Here is a 16,545-nt window from a genome sequence, read left to right on the forward strand (position 1 = left end):
GCTGTTTTATTACAACACATATGATAGGGTTATGGTTCAGTTAACCTCAGTTGTACTTTATTTGAGCACTGCGCCTTTAAAAACAAACTGTGCCCTGTTTTCAGTCCCCACTGTCGACCGGTGGTGGCCACGTACGGCTCCGCGCACCCGCAGCTCTCCCACGGTCCGGTCAGTGGTTAGACTACTTCTACCGGCGGCATTAAAGACGTATTAACTATTCTAAGATCGTTTTAAGACTGCGGAGGACAAAGTTTTTGAATGAAGGTTTCCCGCTGAGACTGTACAGCAGCAGCAGCAGCAGGAGGAGGAGGGGGCAGCGTGAGGGGTCGTGCGGGGTATCGGATCCTGGATCGCTCACATTTATAACCAGACGGACGGCGGCTTCTCCGGAGCAGAGCTGAGCGTTCACCGAGGAGTTTGTAACTTTTTCTTCTTCACCGGGATCAGGCTCAAAGGACCGGAAAAGTTGGAAATAACAGAGGGAAGTTTAACCCAGAACCTGCTCTTTAGTCTGTGAGTTTCTGGACTCTTTAAAGGACATTTGTTTTGTTTTTTAGACTGGCACAAATCGACCTGTAACTTTGTTTATCGGAGCGGACGCAACACGTTCTTTCAAAATGGATAAATACGAGGATTTAGGACTCGAAGCGAGTAAGTTTATTGAGGACTTAAATATGTATGAAGCATCCAGAGATGGTTTGTTTCGAATGAGGAGGGATGCAGGAAATAACCCCGACTTTGAAGAGACCAGAAGAGTCTTTGCCTCCAAAATGACTAAAATACACATGCAGAAGCACCAGGAGGAGATGGCCAAAAACAACCAGGCCATTAAAATGAATGGGGGTCACAGCAGCGCACATTACACCAAAGACAGACCGCCCATTAACAGTTACAGACAGCCGGGTGAGGCGGCCGCGAAGCCCCCGATTCTCTCTGGCCCAGTGCCGAACGCCGCGGCGGGGAATCAGTACGCACAGTTTGACGGCCAGAAACACCACACGGCGCTCCAGTCTGAACCTGCAGCCGGCAGAGCATATGCTTATGGAAACAATTACGATAACAAGGAGCGCCCAGAGCCACATTCATACCAGCACAGCAGCACCCCTTCTCCGCCCAGCCCTGGAAACGCGTCTCACAGCGCGCCCACACATGCTCGTCACCCTGTCAGCCAGCCCGGTGCTTGGGCTCTGTCTGGGTCAGGGAGCAGCAGTGTTCCTCAGCTGCAGACCCAGCGCCTGCCAGCACCTCCCACCGTCAACAGTCTTCCAGCCCAGCAGAACCAGGCTGTCACTTCTCCTGTCAACCGGAGTCCAACCACCTCTGCCGAACCAGCCAGGGAATGGACCCTGGAGAACCATGCACCTGCAAAACCCGCAGACCTGGTCCCTGCTCTGCCTCTGAGTGCCTTCACTGGAGGAACTGATTTCCCTGTGCTGCAGCAGACATCCACTCAGCCTGCAGCTCATTATGTGCCACCTTCTCCGACTTCTATACTCTCTACTAGCCATAATGGTCCTGTGGTAGCTTCCTCAGTCATACCTGCATCTTCTGAGGCACCTCAACCCAAAGTGCAGACCATGACCACTGCCTTGAGCCCTGGTGGTGTCTCCAAAAGCATCAGCCAGGGTCAAGGTCACAGCCAGATACCTGCCTGTGGACAGGCTGCCACTGCTGAAGCTGAATGTCCCCCTAAGCCTGTCCAACAACAGTGTCAGTCCCCCATCGCCCACAACTCTGAACAGGGGCCTTCAGCTGCTGAGATAAAGCTAGAAGCCCTCACTAAGCGGCTGGAAAAGGAGATGGATGCCCAACCAAAGGCTGACTACTTCGGTAAGACTTCAGTTTTCCAGCACCAACATAGTTCAGACACACTCGCACACTTCTCAACACAAATTCATTGGATTTAGATTTACAAAGGCACTTACATCTTGTTTGTGCGTCTCCCTCATGCAGACAGACACAGACATAAAGAGAGGGAACACCCCAGCTGTCAGTCTTTACCAGTGAAGTCGTTAAATTTATAAGGCAGATGCTTTATGAGGCCTCTTTTCCTCATTGCAATGCAGACAGAATCTTTCTCTAATTTGTTATGTCTTTGTTAAATGATTCATTCACAACAAACCCTCCAGCATTAAAGAGGAATGTTGTCAAATGTTGGCCCTTTATTTCCTCTCAGAGAGATATTGATCACTACGGAGGGAGCATGAGAGCTTGAAAATGATGCCATTAACACACTATTATGCCATACATGCTTGTGCACAAAATCAATGCAAAATGATAATGAATATCCACACCATTGGATGTTCTTGCTGGTGTTTGGTCATTTGAGCAGCAAGCTGTTGGTACTTTGTGCCTGCAGAGGTGAGTTGAGAGGAGAAAAAATGTTCTTATTCAGCAGAATATTTTGGTTTCTGTTCCTCATATCACTGCTTGTAGCACTTAAGCTGCTCTCTCAGGAAATTAATCCAGTTTTGAAAACCAGATGCTTGGCTGTGAGATCACGGACAGGCTGTTATCACAGATGCAGTTAGTAGGCAAGATATATTGTACTGTTTGTTGCACAGAAAGAGCATGTCTTTGCCAAGACCATTCATGAAATAGGACGTCCTGCTTTGTGAAGAAAGATAGTGGGATGGGAACAGTGTGAGATGTGCGATATCTTGTCGCAAGCCAGAAAATGCCACATTACACGCACACACACACACACACACAAAACCCACTCTTAAAGTAATTTCCTGTTGTGTGCTGACATTCGGGTGTAAGGGAAGATGTTCTGGCATACGTCACTGTCACGACTGAGCTCATAAATAGCCCTGCAACATGAATATCACGGATGTGTGGGAGAGCACATTGTGTGACCAGCAGAGGTGTAGATTTTTAGTAACACACAAACTCCCGCATAGCCCACACATAGTTCTTATAAGGACTTTCCCATCAGATCAGACCATGGCTCATCCTCTGAGTCATGCTTTAATGCCTGACAAAACAAAACTTGTGTAAGTTTTTTCCTACACTTCAGTGTCTTCAAGAAAGAGTCTGCAAAATAAGATATGAAAAGCACACATGCACACTTTTGTGTGTTCTGAGTCATGTTAATGATAGATGACACTTTTTGGTCTGCTTTTAAAATCATCCGATCCACTGACGTGTATTCATGTGCATGACTTGTCCATCAGATTTCCCTTCTCATACAGTGTCCTGATGGCATAACTGCAATTTGAAGTTCTGGGAAAATGACTTTAGTGCCAAATGGCTGCACCAGGGGAACGCCGAGGAATGTCTGAAGGAAGAGAGCAAGGAATTTTAGAAATGAGGTCTTAAAATACGAAGGGGAGGGGGGGACCCAGACAAGTTTTGGGGTGCCTGTGGTGCAGCTGAAAGGATGAGTAGACAAAACAGAGAGATTTAAAGACAAGCTGGTGGATGCTCCTTTGTCCTTGGCCACATGAGCCTGAGAGGATGTAAGATTTATAGACAAGTTCATCCAAACAGAGAGAAGTGGTGGGACATCCCAGAGTTCCGCTGGCCCCCTTCCTCTGACTTTCACACACACATTCAGTAGAGCGTTTACTGTTGTGTTAAGATGGAGGATTAATTTATCCCATCTGGCTATTGAGTGGAAAGCTTAGTCTTAACTCTTCCCAGGGATTCTTGGCTTTTGCTCCGCCAGACTTTTAGAAGCATTTTTTTAATGTGCGTGTGTGAATGTGATATCCTCTGATGCACACCCATGTCTCTTTGTCTTTGAATGTGCCCCCATGTGTCTTTGAACATGTGACAATGTGATGTCTGGTGGTGTAAGTTAGAAAAAGATGAATGATGATGACAGGGCGATGTGTAGATCAAAGCCAGGCTTCTAACTTACTACTAACCTGTTATTTCCAAAGCCCATAGAGCTTAAAGGGACAGTTACCCCAAAATCGAATATTTTTATAATATAATATATATATAATATATATAATATATATATATATATATAATAATATATTTTTCCCCCATGGCCTGCAGTGCAGTTTATCCACGTAGCCGTGAAGACCATTAAAACTGAACCAAGGAGGACACTTATGTCTACATCCATTCACACTGCCATGAACATAAGGCTGTTTTGTGGTTCGTACGTAAAACCTGTCACCACAAGGTCTTTAAAATTGAGTTTTTAATTTGATTTTGTTTGGTATTTTAGTGCAATGAAGTTCCATTATATTGGACAGGATTCATCAAGCTCTGTGGCCAATATCTCTAGTTGTTCTCAAGCAAGCTGCTTGAACATCTCTTTAGGTCTTAGAAAAACATCTGCAATAGATAGATATCAAGTGAAATACTGTAGAGACTGTTAAAACAAAGCTATTAAATGACATTCAACACTTTTAATGTCAGAGGAGAAGATTTTGAAATCTTGGGCCCAATTATCGAAAACAAACTGCTACAATCTGTGACAAAGATTTAGTTTCTGTCAGGGCCATATTGGTCAAGAAGCAACCGTCTGCTCAGAGTTTTGACAGCTGGGAAAGGTGAGGAGGGGGGGAATGGCTGCATATTTTGCTTGCCCTCCCCCCACTCCAAGGCAGTCAGTCCCCTCAATAATGACACTGTTTTGGAATATGGGACTGTGGCCAAAAGCAAGATTTGTAGTGGCCCAAACGACAAGGAGGGTGCTATAAAAATATAACATTTTTTAGAACAAAAAATAACTCTTTATTGCATTTTTTAGGGGGCAAAGGAAGAAAAAAGGTTGTGTGTTTTGTATGCTTTGTATACCATTTCCCTGAAAATCTTCTTCCTTCTGTGCTGTTTGCAGAGGATGTGATTGAAAGGACCGAGGCTCGTTCGCTGCAGTCGTCTGAGGGCATGACTACTTTATTGTGTTTTTGTGTAAACAAAATAGCTTACACAAGAGCAACATTCTTTTGCTTTCTAATAATATCCTTTTTATCATCTCTAAATCTTCTTTCCTGCCATCAGGGCCCCTGATGATGTGTTGTGCTGTGGTGGCATTCGGAGGGGCTTAGTTGAATTATATATAGCCCAATTGTATATGGTATTAGTGTGAGGAGAAACATTTGAAGAAGGGTATTGAATGTAAGAGTGTGTTTTTAGAGGAGGCAGTCGTGTGATGTGTGTTGCGTACAGTGGAAACAGAAGTTCCTTTGTCAGTGTTGGAGGAGGGCTGGGCTGGGCTGGGCTGGGCTGCTCTGCTCTCTTATGCTGAGCTCTACTTCTCAGTCTCCAGGGAGTTTTTCTATAAAAACACACACACACACACACACACATAAATAACCTCATGCTCATACACTCACATCCTCACACTAAAGAGAAACTCGAAGTCTCGCTTTCATCCCTCGTTAATGTCATTGCCTCTTCTGTTTTGACTTAATCCTTCATGATTGGATGGTTGTATGGTACCGCATCTGATTGATTTATCTGCTGGCTGACTACCCGTTTGGGTCAGCAGTGATGGGCAGTCATTATGTCAGATGTCACATCACATCATGTCATGCAGTGCATGCTCAGGGAGAGAAACTGAGAATGGCAGGAAGGTGGGACAATGAAACATGACATTTTAACTTCAGGTTTCTGTGAAGTGCTGTCCTAAGCAGCTCTAGATAAAAAAAAAGAAAAGTTACATATTTGTTTTTTGAAGACGTTTCACCACCCCCCTTCAGTTCGGCTGTTCTGAGGAACTTTAGAAGCCACTCGGGGTAGTGGTGAAACGTCTTCAAAAAACAATCCTTGAGTCCAGTTGCCTCGATTTAAACTCTTGGAAATGACTGTGACCTGGATCAATGAGCGCATCCGCAGACAAAAGTTACACATTTATCACATGGAAAACTTGTGTGGCTCAGGAGCTGTCCAAAGTCAAAAGAGATTATGTGATTGACCAAGCATAATCTTTTGTGACTTGAAGAAGGCCTGAACTTTAACACTCGTGTGTTTTGGTGCTTTTTATTTGCACATTTGATAAAATCTGCTTTGGCCTGTTTGAGTGGGTGGATTAATATTAAGTAGCTACACTAACTGTGTGTGTTGTGAGAGGAGGGAACACTTTGATTTTTATCAGCTCCTTTTATTAACAGAACTAATAGTTTCAGAGCCAAGGCAAATAAGCCAATAGTGTTATATTTCCCCTTTCAGACATACAGCTTGCTAAACCAGCTTCCGGACTTTTGAAGTTATTTTTTCTCTCTCTCCATAAACTAATAGTTTGTAGGAACTGTTAAAATGCTTTGTTTTTAAAATGAATGTTGTGGTGTAGTTCCCCGACTGCCCTGAAAAATAAATAAAATTAATCAATTGCACCACATGCTGTGTGAAATATGAGTGTTAAATATGTGCCTTGTTGTTGTGATTTGCTGACATGATTTGTTGTGTTCCAGGTCTCTGTGTGAAGTGTAATAAGGCAGTGTATGGAGCCAACCAGGCCTGCCAGGCAATGGGTAGCCTCTACCATGACATCTGTTTCACCTGTAGTGCCTGTAGTAAGTACACACACACACACACACACACACCACTCTGTCTGACTGATAGGCTGCCAAAGGCCGTACACTTTTGAATGAAAGTGGTACCTTCAGTCGTACACTGCCATAAGCAAAAACACACATTATTTAGGGATTACTTTTCTCTCCTGCTGGTGTTTGGTTTCTGGGTGTGCCAGTCACTCCTCCAGCCCACACAAAGACACACAGAGAAAGACTTGTTGCCTCACTTATCCATCTGTCAATAAAAACAACGCTTGGCTTAGAAATAGGTACAGGTTAGTCTCCTCTTTTTCCTGACTGTCCTGAATGCTCTGTTTCTTTGACCCATGGTTCCTTGGCCCACTGGCCAGGTTGATAACTGATGTATGCCTGACCTGTAGCTTCATGCCTGAACATCGGTGCTCTCACTTGCCTAAAGTATGACCTGTCTCTCTGCTCCAACCAATTAAATTCTCTGTCCCAATTATTTGTGACACTGTGGTGACCTCTGCCAAGGCTCATTATTCTGCAGCACCTTTGACCCTGCTGCCTATGCACTCAGATGTGTTATTAACATCTTTGTTTTCCTTTACCCTCCATGTGAGAGCAAGGAGATAAAGAGAGAGGAGACATATTGTGGCTCAGAGTGAAGCTGATGTCTGAAGTGGAGGGAGAGAGTTTACACACCACATACCTCTCATAGCTTGCTCCATCTGAGGGCATTAGGGTTGTGTTTGCTGTGAGTGGCCCCAGGGAAAAGCATCTCATCTGGAGAGGAATGCAGGCATGGGGGGCCCCCCAGTAGGTTGAGCTACCGGAGGACAGTAGGTGCTGTTATGTCAGCTGGGTGCAATGAGACAGTGAGGGACAGGCTGCCCATTCAATGGGAGCACACAACCTACCACACAGCCAGATTATTAGTATGCATGTACCCACACAGTGCTGTTAAATAGTGCTTTGTATTAAGCATCTACTACATTTTCCTTCAAAATTTGTCTGTCAAGGCAACTTAGGCACTTGTTGAGTTGCATAACAGGCCTATCAGAGAGGCCGGAGAGCATTCCTGCTGGCTAGGGGAGCTCAGGCTGCATGTCTGGGATTCAGCAGTTCGCTGCAGGGGGGCGTCCCTTTAGGTTAATCACTGACTGTTTACAGACATTTAAAGGTACAGCGTGAAGCTTGTTGAAGATTCATCCCAATTAGACAACATGTGTGGTAAAATGAAGCTGTTGTCCTTCTTTACATGGTGTTTTTGGTTATTTTTTTTTCCATTTTTATGTTTTCCTTTTTAACCAAATAATTTCACCGACATGGCCACACACACAGCAAGTAAGAACAACCTCCGCTTTCGTAATATCAGCCCCTTATTTCACTCAGTCCAAAGGCTTTGGAGACTTCCAAGGAAGGATCTGATTGGTCCTAAATCCACTGGTATGTTAACATCTGGTGGGTAGATTGTCAGGGCCTTGACCAAACATCCCCAGGTGCTGTCAACAGTCAGAGAAATGTTTTCAGACTACCAGCAAGGTAGTTTTTTTGTTATTCATCTGCTGTGTTTAATAGGACCTACTATAATTTAAAGTAAACAAATTATTAAATTTGAATTTGAAATATGCTCATTAGACAGGGTCAATGTGAATTTCTTATTTTCTAAATGGGATAACATAAGAGAAACTCAATGAATGATTTAATTAGAGGCAGCCTTGTGTTTTGTTCTGTCCCTCTGGTGTTTTACATTTTTATAAAGTCGCAATAGTCACAGTTCTTTCTGGTACTCTTCAAACCACCAGTCCCGACTCCTGACTGTAATTAAGCTCTTATCTTTCCGTGAAGCTCACGGCCTTCCCTTTCTGACTCAGTGGGAAAAAAGACAAGAATGTGAAGAAGAGGAATGGCCCATAACTCACTTACATACCTTTCATCCTTCCCTCCTTCCTTTAGTGACATGGGACTGTCTGTCATTAATTACTCTTGACCAGTTCAGCCTGACTCGGCCTCTAAATGTAGTTTTGTGTGAGACCTCGTGTGCTCCATTCATTCCCATTCTGTTACAGTAAGCTAATGCAATTTATATAACTGGTTCATGTAGTTTAATGGGTCAATTATGAGTCGGATTAAAATAGGAATCACATTTCTCCAATCAAATCATGATGTATGATGATAAAGTAGAACATAAGGCAGAGTGGAGAAAAGGCAGCATGTTGTGCTGGGTTCTTTTTCATCGAGACTATAATAGTTGTTTGGGTGGATTGTGCAGATGCGTCAGATGGTTTATATTCTACTGATAAAATATGGTGTATGATCTCTGTCCTCATAGAGAAAAGAGGCCAGGAAGTAGTCATCTGGATGATTCTGTTTGAAGTTGGACATGGAAATGGGGTTGCTGATGTTTCTCTGACATTTTATGTACTGGAAATTTGACTTGTGAAATTAACATCAGCAAGCTCAGAAATCCTAGCTCCCTGTATCAAATGGAACATACAGGTAAACTTTGACCTGAAGATTTATCTCCTTGTTTGTGTTATTTTTTGGAGGGCTTTTTTGGTTTGTTTTTGTTTGTATAGTAAGAAACAGCAATGTCAGCATATCCCCAGTGTGAGAACACTAAAACTAAGTGGCAAGAAAAAAAGGCACCCTGCCAGACATGCAAAGCTCACAATGCTGGCACAAGACATTTGAAAAGCGCCTAGATTATTCTTAATTGTAGGCTGCTGTATCGTGGACAGTGTAAAACCTTAAGAGCGAGTTTGTTGTCCAGCCACCATAAAGGGGCTGCTTCTGTTTCACTTTTGCTTAACAACTAACTAACTAACTAACTAACTAACTAACTAAATGAAACATACCAATCGAACACACCCCCTACTCCTCCTCTACAGCCAGACCTTTGGACTGTGACAGCCATAGGTCTGGATACAAACAGGTAAACAGAGCATCAGTTGAAGCCTTGGAGAAAATAAAGAAGGCTGCTGTTCATTGAGGTTAATCCCTCCTCTCCCCCAGCTATCCCCTCACCTCCCCTTTTAGAAAATGTGAGGAATGTTCCCTCTTCCTGTGGGACCTGGGCAAGAATAGCTGTGAAGTGAGCCACAAGGTTTGGCGGTGTGTGCTATCTTTGTAAGAACCAGTATGAGGTTTAAATCATAAGAGGGAATGAAGATTTCTTGGATGCCTTTGTAGTTCTAGAAGTTCTTTGAGCATAAGTGTAGAAGGTTAGGATTGATTAGAGTTAGGTGGGAGGCACTGCCTCATGTCAGTGAATGTCCTCACACAGATGGCCTGATGTGTGTGTGTGTGTGTGTGTGTGTGTGTGTGTGTGACAGCAGACATACAGGAAGCCCAGCATGTGGAACGGCACTGGAAAGGAACAAAGAAGAATTATGGCAAGTCAGTGTAGGCCTTGGCCTGTGGTGGTGAAATCCAGTAGAGCGGAGTGTTTAACGTGTTGCACCTGTCCAGTAATTTAATCAGCATTTTCCCCACACGTGTTTGATCCAGATGTGTTCTTTGTCCTTTTGCAGCCTGCCCTGTGTCCCAGCAGTATTATATTAAGACACCAGCACACCAAAGATCCCTTAATTTGATTTATCTGCTTAGGATTCAGCAGGATATAATGAATATTGCAAGAGGCCCATTACCTTCGAATGGCTGTAATTAATCACTTTGGTCTTCATGCATTAGTGCTGTAACTATTTTCTGAGAGCGAGCTTTTGGCTTATGCAAGATTTTCCACCATGATATTTCAACCTTCTCTCAATGACTTACCTTTTTTCCATCTTCCTTCATCTCAGTAATGAAAGAAATCTGTATTTTTATTCTGTTTCTGTTTGTTATACCTTCAGGGGAAACATGAAAAGATACAAATAGACTTTCTGTTTGTCTGTTTGTACAGGTCGAAGGCTGAGAGGGAAGGCTTTCTACTACGTCGGAGGGAAGGTTTTCTGTGAAGAGGACTTCCTGGTGAGTCTTCAGTGTTTAGCATACCTCAGCTGAAGCATGTGGACCTTTACTAGGACCTAAAAAAATTAAGGCATTTTTATTGAGTTTACCGATACTATGCAGGATGTTACCCACTCTCTGTATGTGATTCACATTTTCTGCCACTTGTGTGGTGTTTTTTACACCAAACCATAAGCAGCCTCATTATAAATACAAAATACCAGCTAGGGACTTTGACCTCGTGACCCAAATTCTGGCGTCTCATGTCAGCTTCCTTCTATGCGTGGGGCTGGAAGGAGGTCAGTAACTGGAGAAGCTGCTTTCCCATGGTTTACAGCTTGGTGGACAGTTAGGCTATATACACCAATGAGGCATGACGGCATGTGCTTTGTAAAAATGGAAAAACCTCAGAATTCTTAATTATACTGTAGAATGTATTTAAAACACAACTGAAACTTTACCTTTAGCAGGATTGGCCATGAGGATGTATTATACTGCCAGTGTTCATGGTTTTCTGTTCATACTGTGGATGTTTACCACAGGAGCCTCATCTAATTGCCCTTCTACTGAAAGCTCTTAGCTGCTCAATATAGAAATGTATCCTGAATTAAATTTGCTGTGGCTTTGTTGCCATGTATGTTGCTGCTCTGCCAGGTTTAGTGTGGCTACTCTGACAGTGCATACTAAGCAAATACTGATTTTTTTATACAGCACCTTAAAGAGGCCTTAAGTTATTAAACCTTTTAAATCCTTACCTGTTGAGTAAGTAGTTAGAAAAAACAGTTTTAAGAACCCCTTTGGTTCTCCTGCACATGTTAAACTGCACAGATGACACTGGATGGTGCACAGAAGACATTGTGGAGTTGTTGAGCAGTTATATTGGAAGAGAGTCAGAAACTTCAGTCATCCATTAAATAACCAAATTCCAATGACATCACTCGTCTTTCCTCCACTACAGTATTCTGGTTTCCAGCAGTCTGCTGACAAGTGCAACGCATGCGGACATCTGATCATGGACATGGTGAGTGTCTGCTGGACCTTTGTGTGATTTGTCTGTGTGTGTGTGTTTGTGTGTAGTTCAGAGCCAGGTGATCTCAGCAGAAACTTAACATTACTTCATCCTAAATGAGTGTTCCATGTGCACATCTGGATAAAGACTCAGCAGGAGAAGTTGGCTCTGAGTGATTGCACATACACACATACATACGCATACACTCACAGGCCTGTGGGTAAAAAAAAAAAGACAGACACAGATGATGTCATCAGAAGGCAGGAAATGAAGGATTTCTCTTGACATGAGTACATATGTTCTCCATCCAACAGACACAGTCGAGGAGATGTCTCAGTTTTTTTTGTGTGTCTCATAATCCTTACTTCCTAATATTACAGCCAACCTATCATCTGTTAAAAGATTTTTTTTACTTAATTACTATAGTTTTCTCTCCATAGTGTAATTGTTATTACATCCTTATGCTGAATACAGCTGGAGCACTTATTTTTGTCCTCTTGATGAGTCATTATTCTTGTAATAGCAAAAAAGTCATATAACCTGGTAGTGGAAGAGGGAAATAAGAATATTAATGTCCTCTCTCTATAGATCTTGCAGGCCCTCGGGAAGTCGTACCACCCTGGCTGTTTCCGTTGTGTCATCTGTAACGAGACCCTTGATGGAGTACCCTTCACTGTGGACACTGAAAATAAAATCTACTGTGTCAAAGACTATCACAGGTGAACACCAAGTGTACACACAGCCTGGATTTATGTGTTAAATTAGTTGAGCATGACACCGGAAAACAAGTCTAGGTTTCATATTCCAAGTTAAATCACAGTGCAGACCGTCAACTGTCCCCAGCTACCATAGGATCGGGTTTAGAGGGCCTGCACAGATTCCTCTCTGCCACGTGTGGCAGACACATGAGAAGTTTGGTCTGGCATGAAAGGACGGGAAGGGGGAGGGGGAGGGTGAAAAGATTGCTGTCCAGTCAGAGGTGTGAAGAGGGTCGAGCGGCCATGGTCCAAATTTGACATCAGTAAGGACAAATAAAGGTCCTCTGACATTAAGTCAAGGCTTTGTGTGTGTGTGTGAACAGCAGTAGCACCTGCAGAGGCTCAGCAGCACTTCCAGCAGTTCGTCTCTCTGCTGGGACAGCATGTACAGCACAGCAGAGCACGTGGCCAATCACAGCCCCCACATGTTCTCCAGACTGATTAAATCAGACAAACCTTATTGTGTATACAGTATGTGTTTGACTTCTAGCCACAGTCATGCCCATCCACACTGTGAGACCCTTTGTTATATCCTCAGACATCCAGGTGCCAGCTGTGTCTGTGGAAATAATGAATTCAATTTGCTTTTTATTTTTCGACTCGCTCCTGGATTCGAGGAGTCACGTGTTTGAGGAAACGCCAGCACATCTGCAAATCTGGCATGTCCTTAGTTGAATCAGGATCTGTGAATATAGTCAGAAATACAAGAGGGTTTCAAGGTTGGAACTGGGACACCACGTGTGAATTTAAATTCCAATCATTTATGAAGTAAATTTAGTCCATTCATTTATTTCTGTAAAGTTCAAACAGGTCAATGGAAATGCGTTTTTCTTTAAATTTCTCTTTCTCAGGGTCCTTGCACCTAAATGTGCTGCCTGTAACCAGCCCATCCTGCCTTCACAGGTAAGATAACATCAGCCTGTCTTTCAGCCTTTCTATTGATGTAAATATGAGTGTATACAAAATATTAATATCATTTTATGTTTTTATTTTTCTTAAAGAAAACACTAAAACAATAAATGCAGATTTTATCAGAGGGGTTTACTCTAACTTACATGTAGCAGCACCGCCGGGTGTGCAAGGTGAAGCTGACACTTCTTGATCAACATCTTCAACAGCATCTTTTTTTCTTTCATGGCAAATCCAACTTCTGATACATTGCTGCACCAATGAAAGACACCAGTACAGTATACTCAGTCAGTGGTTGTTGTGGCCATGGTTTATAGATGCCAAGTTTCCTAATATCATGGTAAAAGTATTTAAAATGTCGGTGCATTGTTTAAGTTACCATGAAACAGCAGTTTGCTTTAACTGAGCAGCTCCATTAGCCTGGCACTGGCTGATGGAGAGCCAAGGTGACGTAAAGTGTCAGATAATTATCATATAAGAAACACTTAAACAATTAAATCTATGGGAACTTTAACCTACATAATAATAATACGATCACAAAGTGCTTGTCTGGAAGTGGAATCCTTAAATTATGGTCCAAATGTTCTCTTAATCATGGTTTGGTATTCAAAGTTCAAAGATTACTGTGACCTTACATAACATATCTTTGGCCATATAGGTTTAAATGTAAGAGTACAACTAGATTGAAGGTGGACTCAGGTCAAACACAGAACATAGCTGCCAAAGTACAGCCATATTTCCCACTAGACAACAGGTCAAAGCGATGTGAAGTCTGATATCTCTGAGCTGTGATTAGATGTGGTGGATAAACACAAGCTCTCAGTTCTGGTCTTTCAGAGAAACAGCGTGAAACTACAGGGATTTGGTGGGGGGAGGGGTGTACACTCAAACAGACGATCAGGCACTCGAGCCCCAAAGTTGCTTTGTATCGATCATTTGAAGCATCATTTTGTCAGACAGAAAGACTGTGGTAAGACTGACGTAAAGCTGTGACTTTCTTTCAGGGCTCTGATGAAACCATTCGAGTTGTATCTATGGACAAAGACTATCATGTGGAGTGTTATCACTGTGAGGTGGGTACAAACATTTGGCTGCGAGCCAGAGACCCTCTGAATAGCTCATTAGGAGATATTATAATGAGTGGATCCCTGATCTTAATTACAGTCTTGGTAATTATGCAGTGCTGAGTAGAGCACATATGCGACACCTCATCACCACTATCTCATCATTTTACTCAAGTGCTTCTCCTTTTTTTCTCCCCCAAAGTCTGATTGACAGCTGCTGTTCCTTCACTTCATCAAAATAAAATCAGTGAGGTGTGAGAAGCAAAAAGTGCCTGTGAGCACCTTTCTGTTAGAATCTTGTCTTAATGCATATATTTTCTTTCTAAAAACTGTCAGCCAAATACACTTTAAAGAGCCCCTTATCTATCAGAGCAATTCAAAATTTGAGCTGATTGAGTGAATATGTGTCATCCCGGTTCAGGACTGTAAGATGGAGCTGAATGACGAAGAGGGTCACCGCTGCTACCCTCTGAAAGGCCACCTCCTTTGCCACTCCTGCCACCTGAAGCGCATCCAGCCTGGCTGCTCCTCTCCGGTTGCTGCCCCCTCCTTCTAAACAGCGCTGCAGGAGGGGGGAGACACCTGGTGGATTGATGGAGGAAGCGCCGCAGTGGAGACTCACAATTCTTGTTGTAGAGGATTGATTGATTGACACATCCTGCTATAAGATTGGTGTGTATTTTTTAACAGGAATGTTAATGAAGTTGCCTTTTTAGAACGTATATGAAGTACACCAAAGCCCTACTCTGAATGCAATGGAGTGCTCCACGCTGACTTTGCAGAAGTGGTTATTTTTATGTAAATAGAATTTTCTCAGCTGTGTAAATATCCTATTTTTAGATACTGCGTGCCTTCAGGTCGGTTTATGAATCATGTGCAAAAAGGTTCTATTAAGGATTATTATGTGAAGTCAGCTGTGGAATGTGACACAAATCACAGGTACCTAAAGTTTCACTCCATTCATGTGACTCACACTTTCTACATGCAACAGCAGGAGTATTATATTTATATCTAAGACAGACACAAAGTGTTTTTATTAAATATTACTTTTAAAAAGTCACAGTTTTAATCAGTAGAACGTGTATTATCTTAAACATGTTAGCAGTGGCCTTTGACCTGCACACAGAGCCTTACTCCTCATCTTCTTTATACAAACAGCAATACATTACATTAAATAATAACCTCTCAGTCAACAGACATGATTTGTTTTAAGCACTTACAGGTATAGATCCTATGCACCTATGAAGACTTTTGATATTTGGCCTGCAGATCTGCATTTTGTTACATTTGCAAACATCTTATATTTCTAACAAAAACATATTTTTAGGCCTATAATGACTGAACTTTAACTTGGTGCAAACTCCTGTTTGATTTACAGTGTGAAGAAGAAGTTTGGTTGTCCGTCTTTGCCGTCCAGAAGTTGTTCATGTTTTGTCTTTTGATTTTACTAACTTAATACATAAGTTGCTTGTTATTTGAGGTCCTTATTTCATAGCCAGCTGTAGACTAAGACGAAGAGCAAACATATACGTATGTGCTGTATGATTGTTGAGAAGAAAATATTTAATAAATGCATTGCAGAATTTTAGGATTATATGTTTTTTTAAATAAATACAGGTGTTATTTCACTTAATATTTTTCACATCATGTTCTGAGGAGCTGCAGGTCGACCTGAGGTAGAGCGCACAGACACCTTTCTAAATTTATGAGGACATGCTAGGACGTGATCAGTAATCATGGGCCTTTAGGTGCCATAGGTCAAAACACCTTTAGTGGAGGATGCTGCAGGCATCACAGCAGGATGAGGAAGCCCGCCAGGTTTCCTTATGGAGCACATTTAAGATTAAAATTAGTGTTTATTTATTTATTTCTAAAATAAGTTTGATATGTTAACTGTTGTTTGTAGATAAACGTTGCAAAAATGTTATTTTTGGACTGCTAATTTACACCACAGTAATCGCTGCTTACAGGGTGTGGTAAACAACAGGCCCAACAGATCATTGTCCTAAGCAGTGGTGACTAATTTCTGTCAGAATGTGTTTTTTTCTTTTTTAATTAACTAATAATCGTCCGGTTACCTGCAATGCACACATTCACCAGCAGATGTCGCGGTCGACTCAATCCTGAATTGGCTGTATAGTACACACAATGGTTTGTTACATAAATGAATCTTTGTTTTTAGCTTACTCTCCCTTCACTGGTCGTGGATCACTGTCTCGTATTGACACACATGTGAATGTAAAAATGCAGCTTAACCCTCTCTGTAAGGTGAAGTGATAAAGTCAACAGGATGAAATGCATTTTTAGAGCTCCTCGCTGTGACTTCTTCTCATGCGGTCAAACGCATACATAAGATTTTGGGGTTCACACACATTGTAATCTTTTCACAAAAAGACCCTTAGTCTGCAGAACAT

The 16,545-nt window shown here is 42.4% G+C and overlaps 1 protein-coding gene across 1 annotated transcript; it reads left to right on the plus strand.

Annotated features, from left to right (window-relative positions):
* limd1a (LIM domains containing 1a) lies at nucleotides 1-15,719 on the plus strand. Its single transcript, XM_028426406.1, has 8 exons — nucleotides 1-1,830; nucleotides 6,375-6,476; nucleotides 10,345-10,412; nucleotides 11,350-11,412; nucleotides 11,989-12,119; nucleotides 13,010-13,061; nucleotides 14,072-14,140; nucleotides 14,553-15,719. The coding sequence occupies exons 1-8, from the start codon at nucleotides 618-620 to the stop codon at nucleotides 14,685-14,687; spliced, it is 1,833 nt and encodes a 610-aa protein (XP_028282207.1). The 5' UTR covers nucleotides 1-617; the 3' UTR covers nucleotides 14,688-15,719.
* The last annotated feature ends 826 nt before the right edge of the window (nucleotides 15,720-16,545 follow it).

This window comes from Parambassis ranga, chromosome 16 (genome assembly GCF_900634625.1).
Source record: "Parambassis ranga chromosome 16, fParRan2.1, whole genome shotgun sequence".
NCBI lineage: Eukaryota > Metazoa > Chordata > Actinopteri > Ambassidae > Parambassis > Parambassis ranga.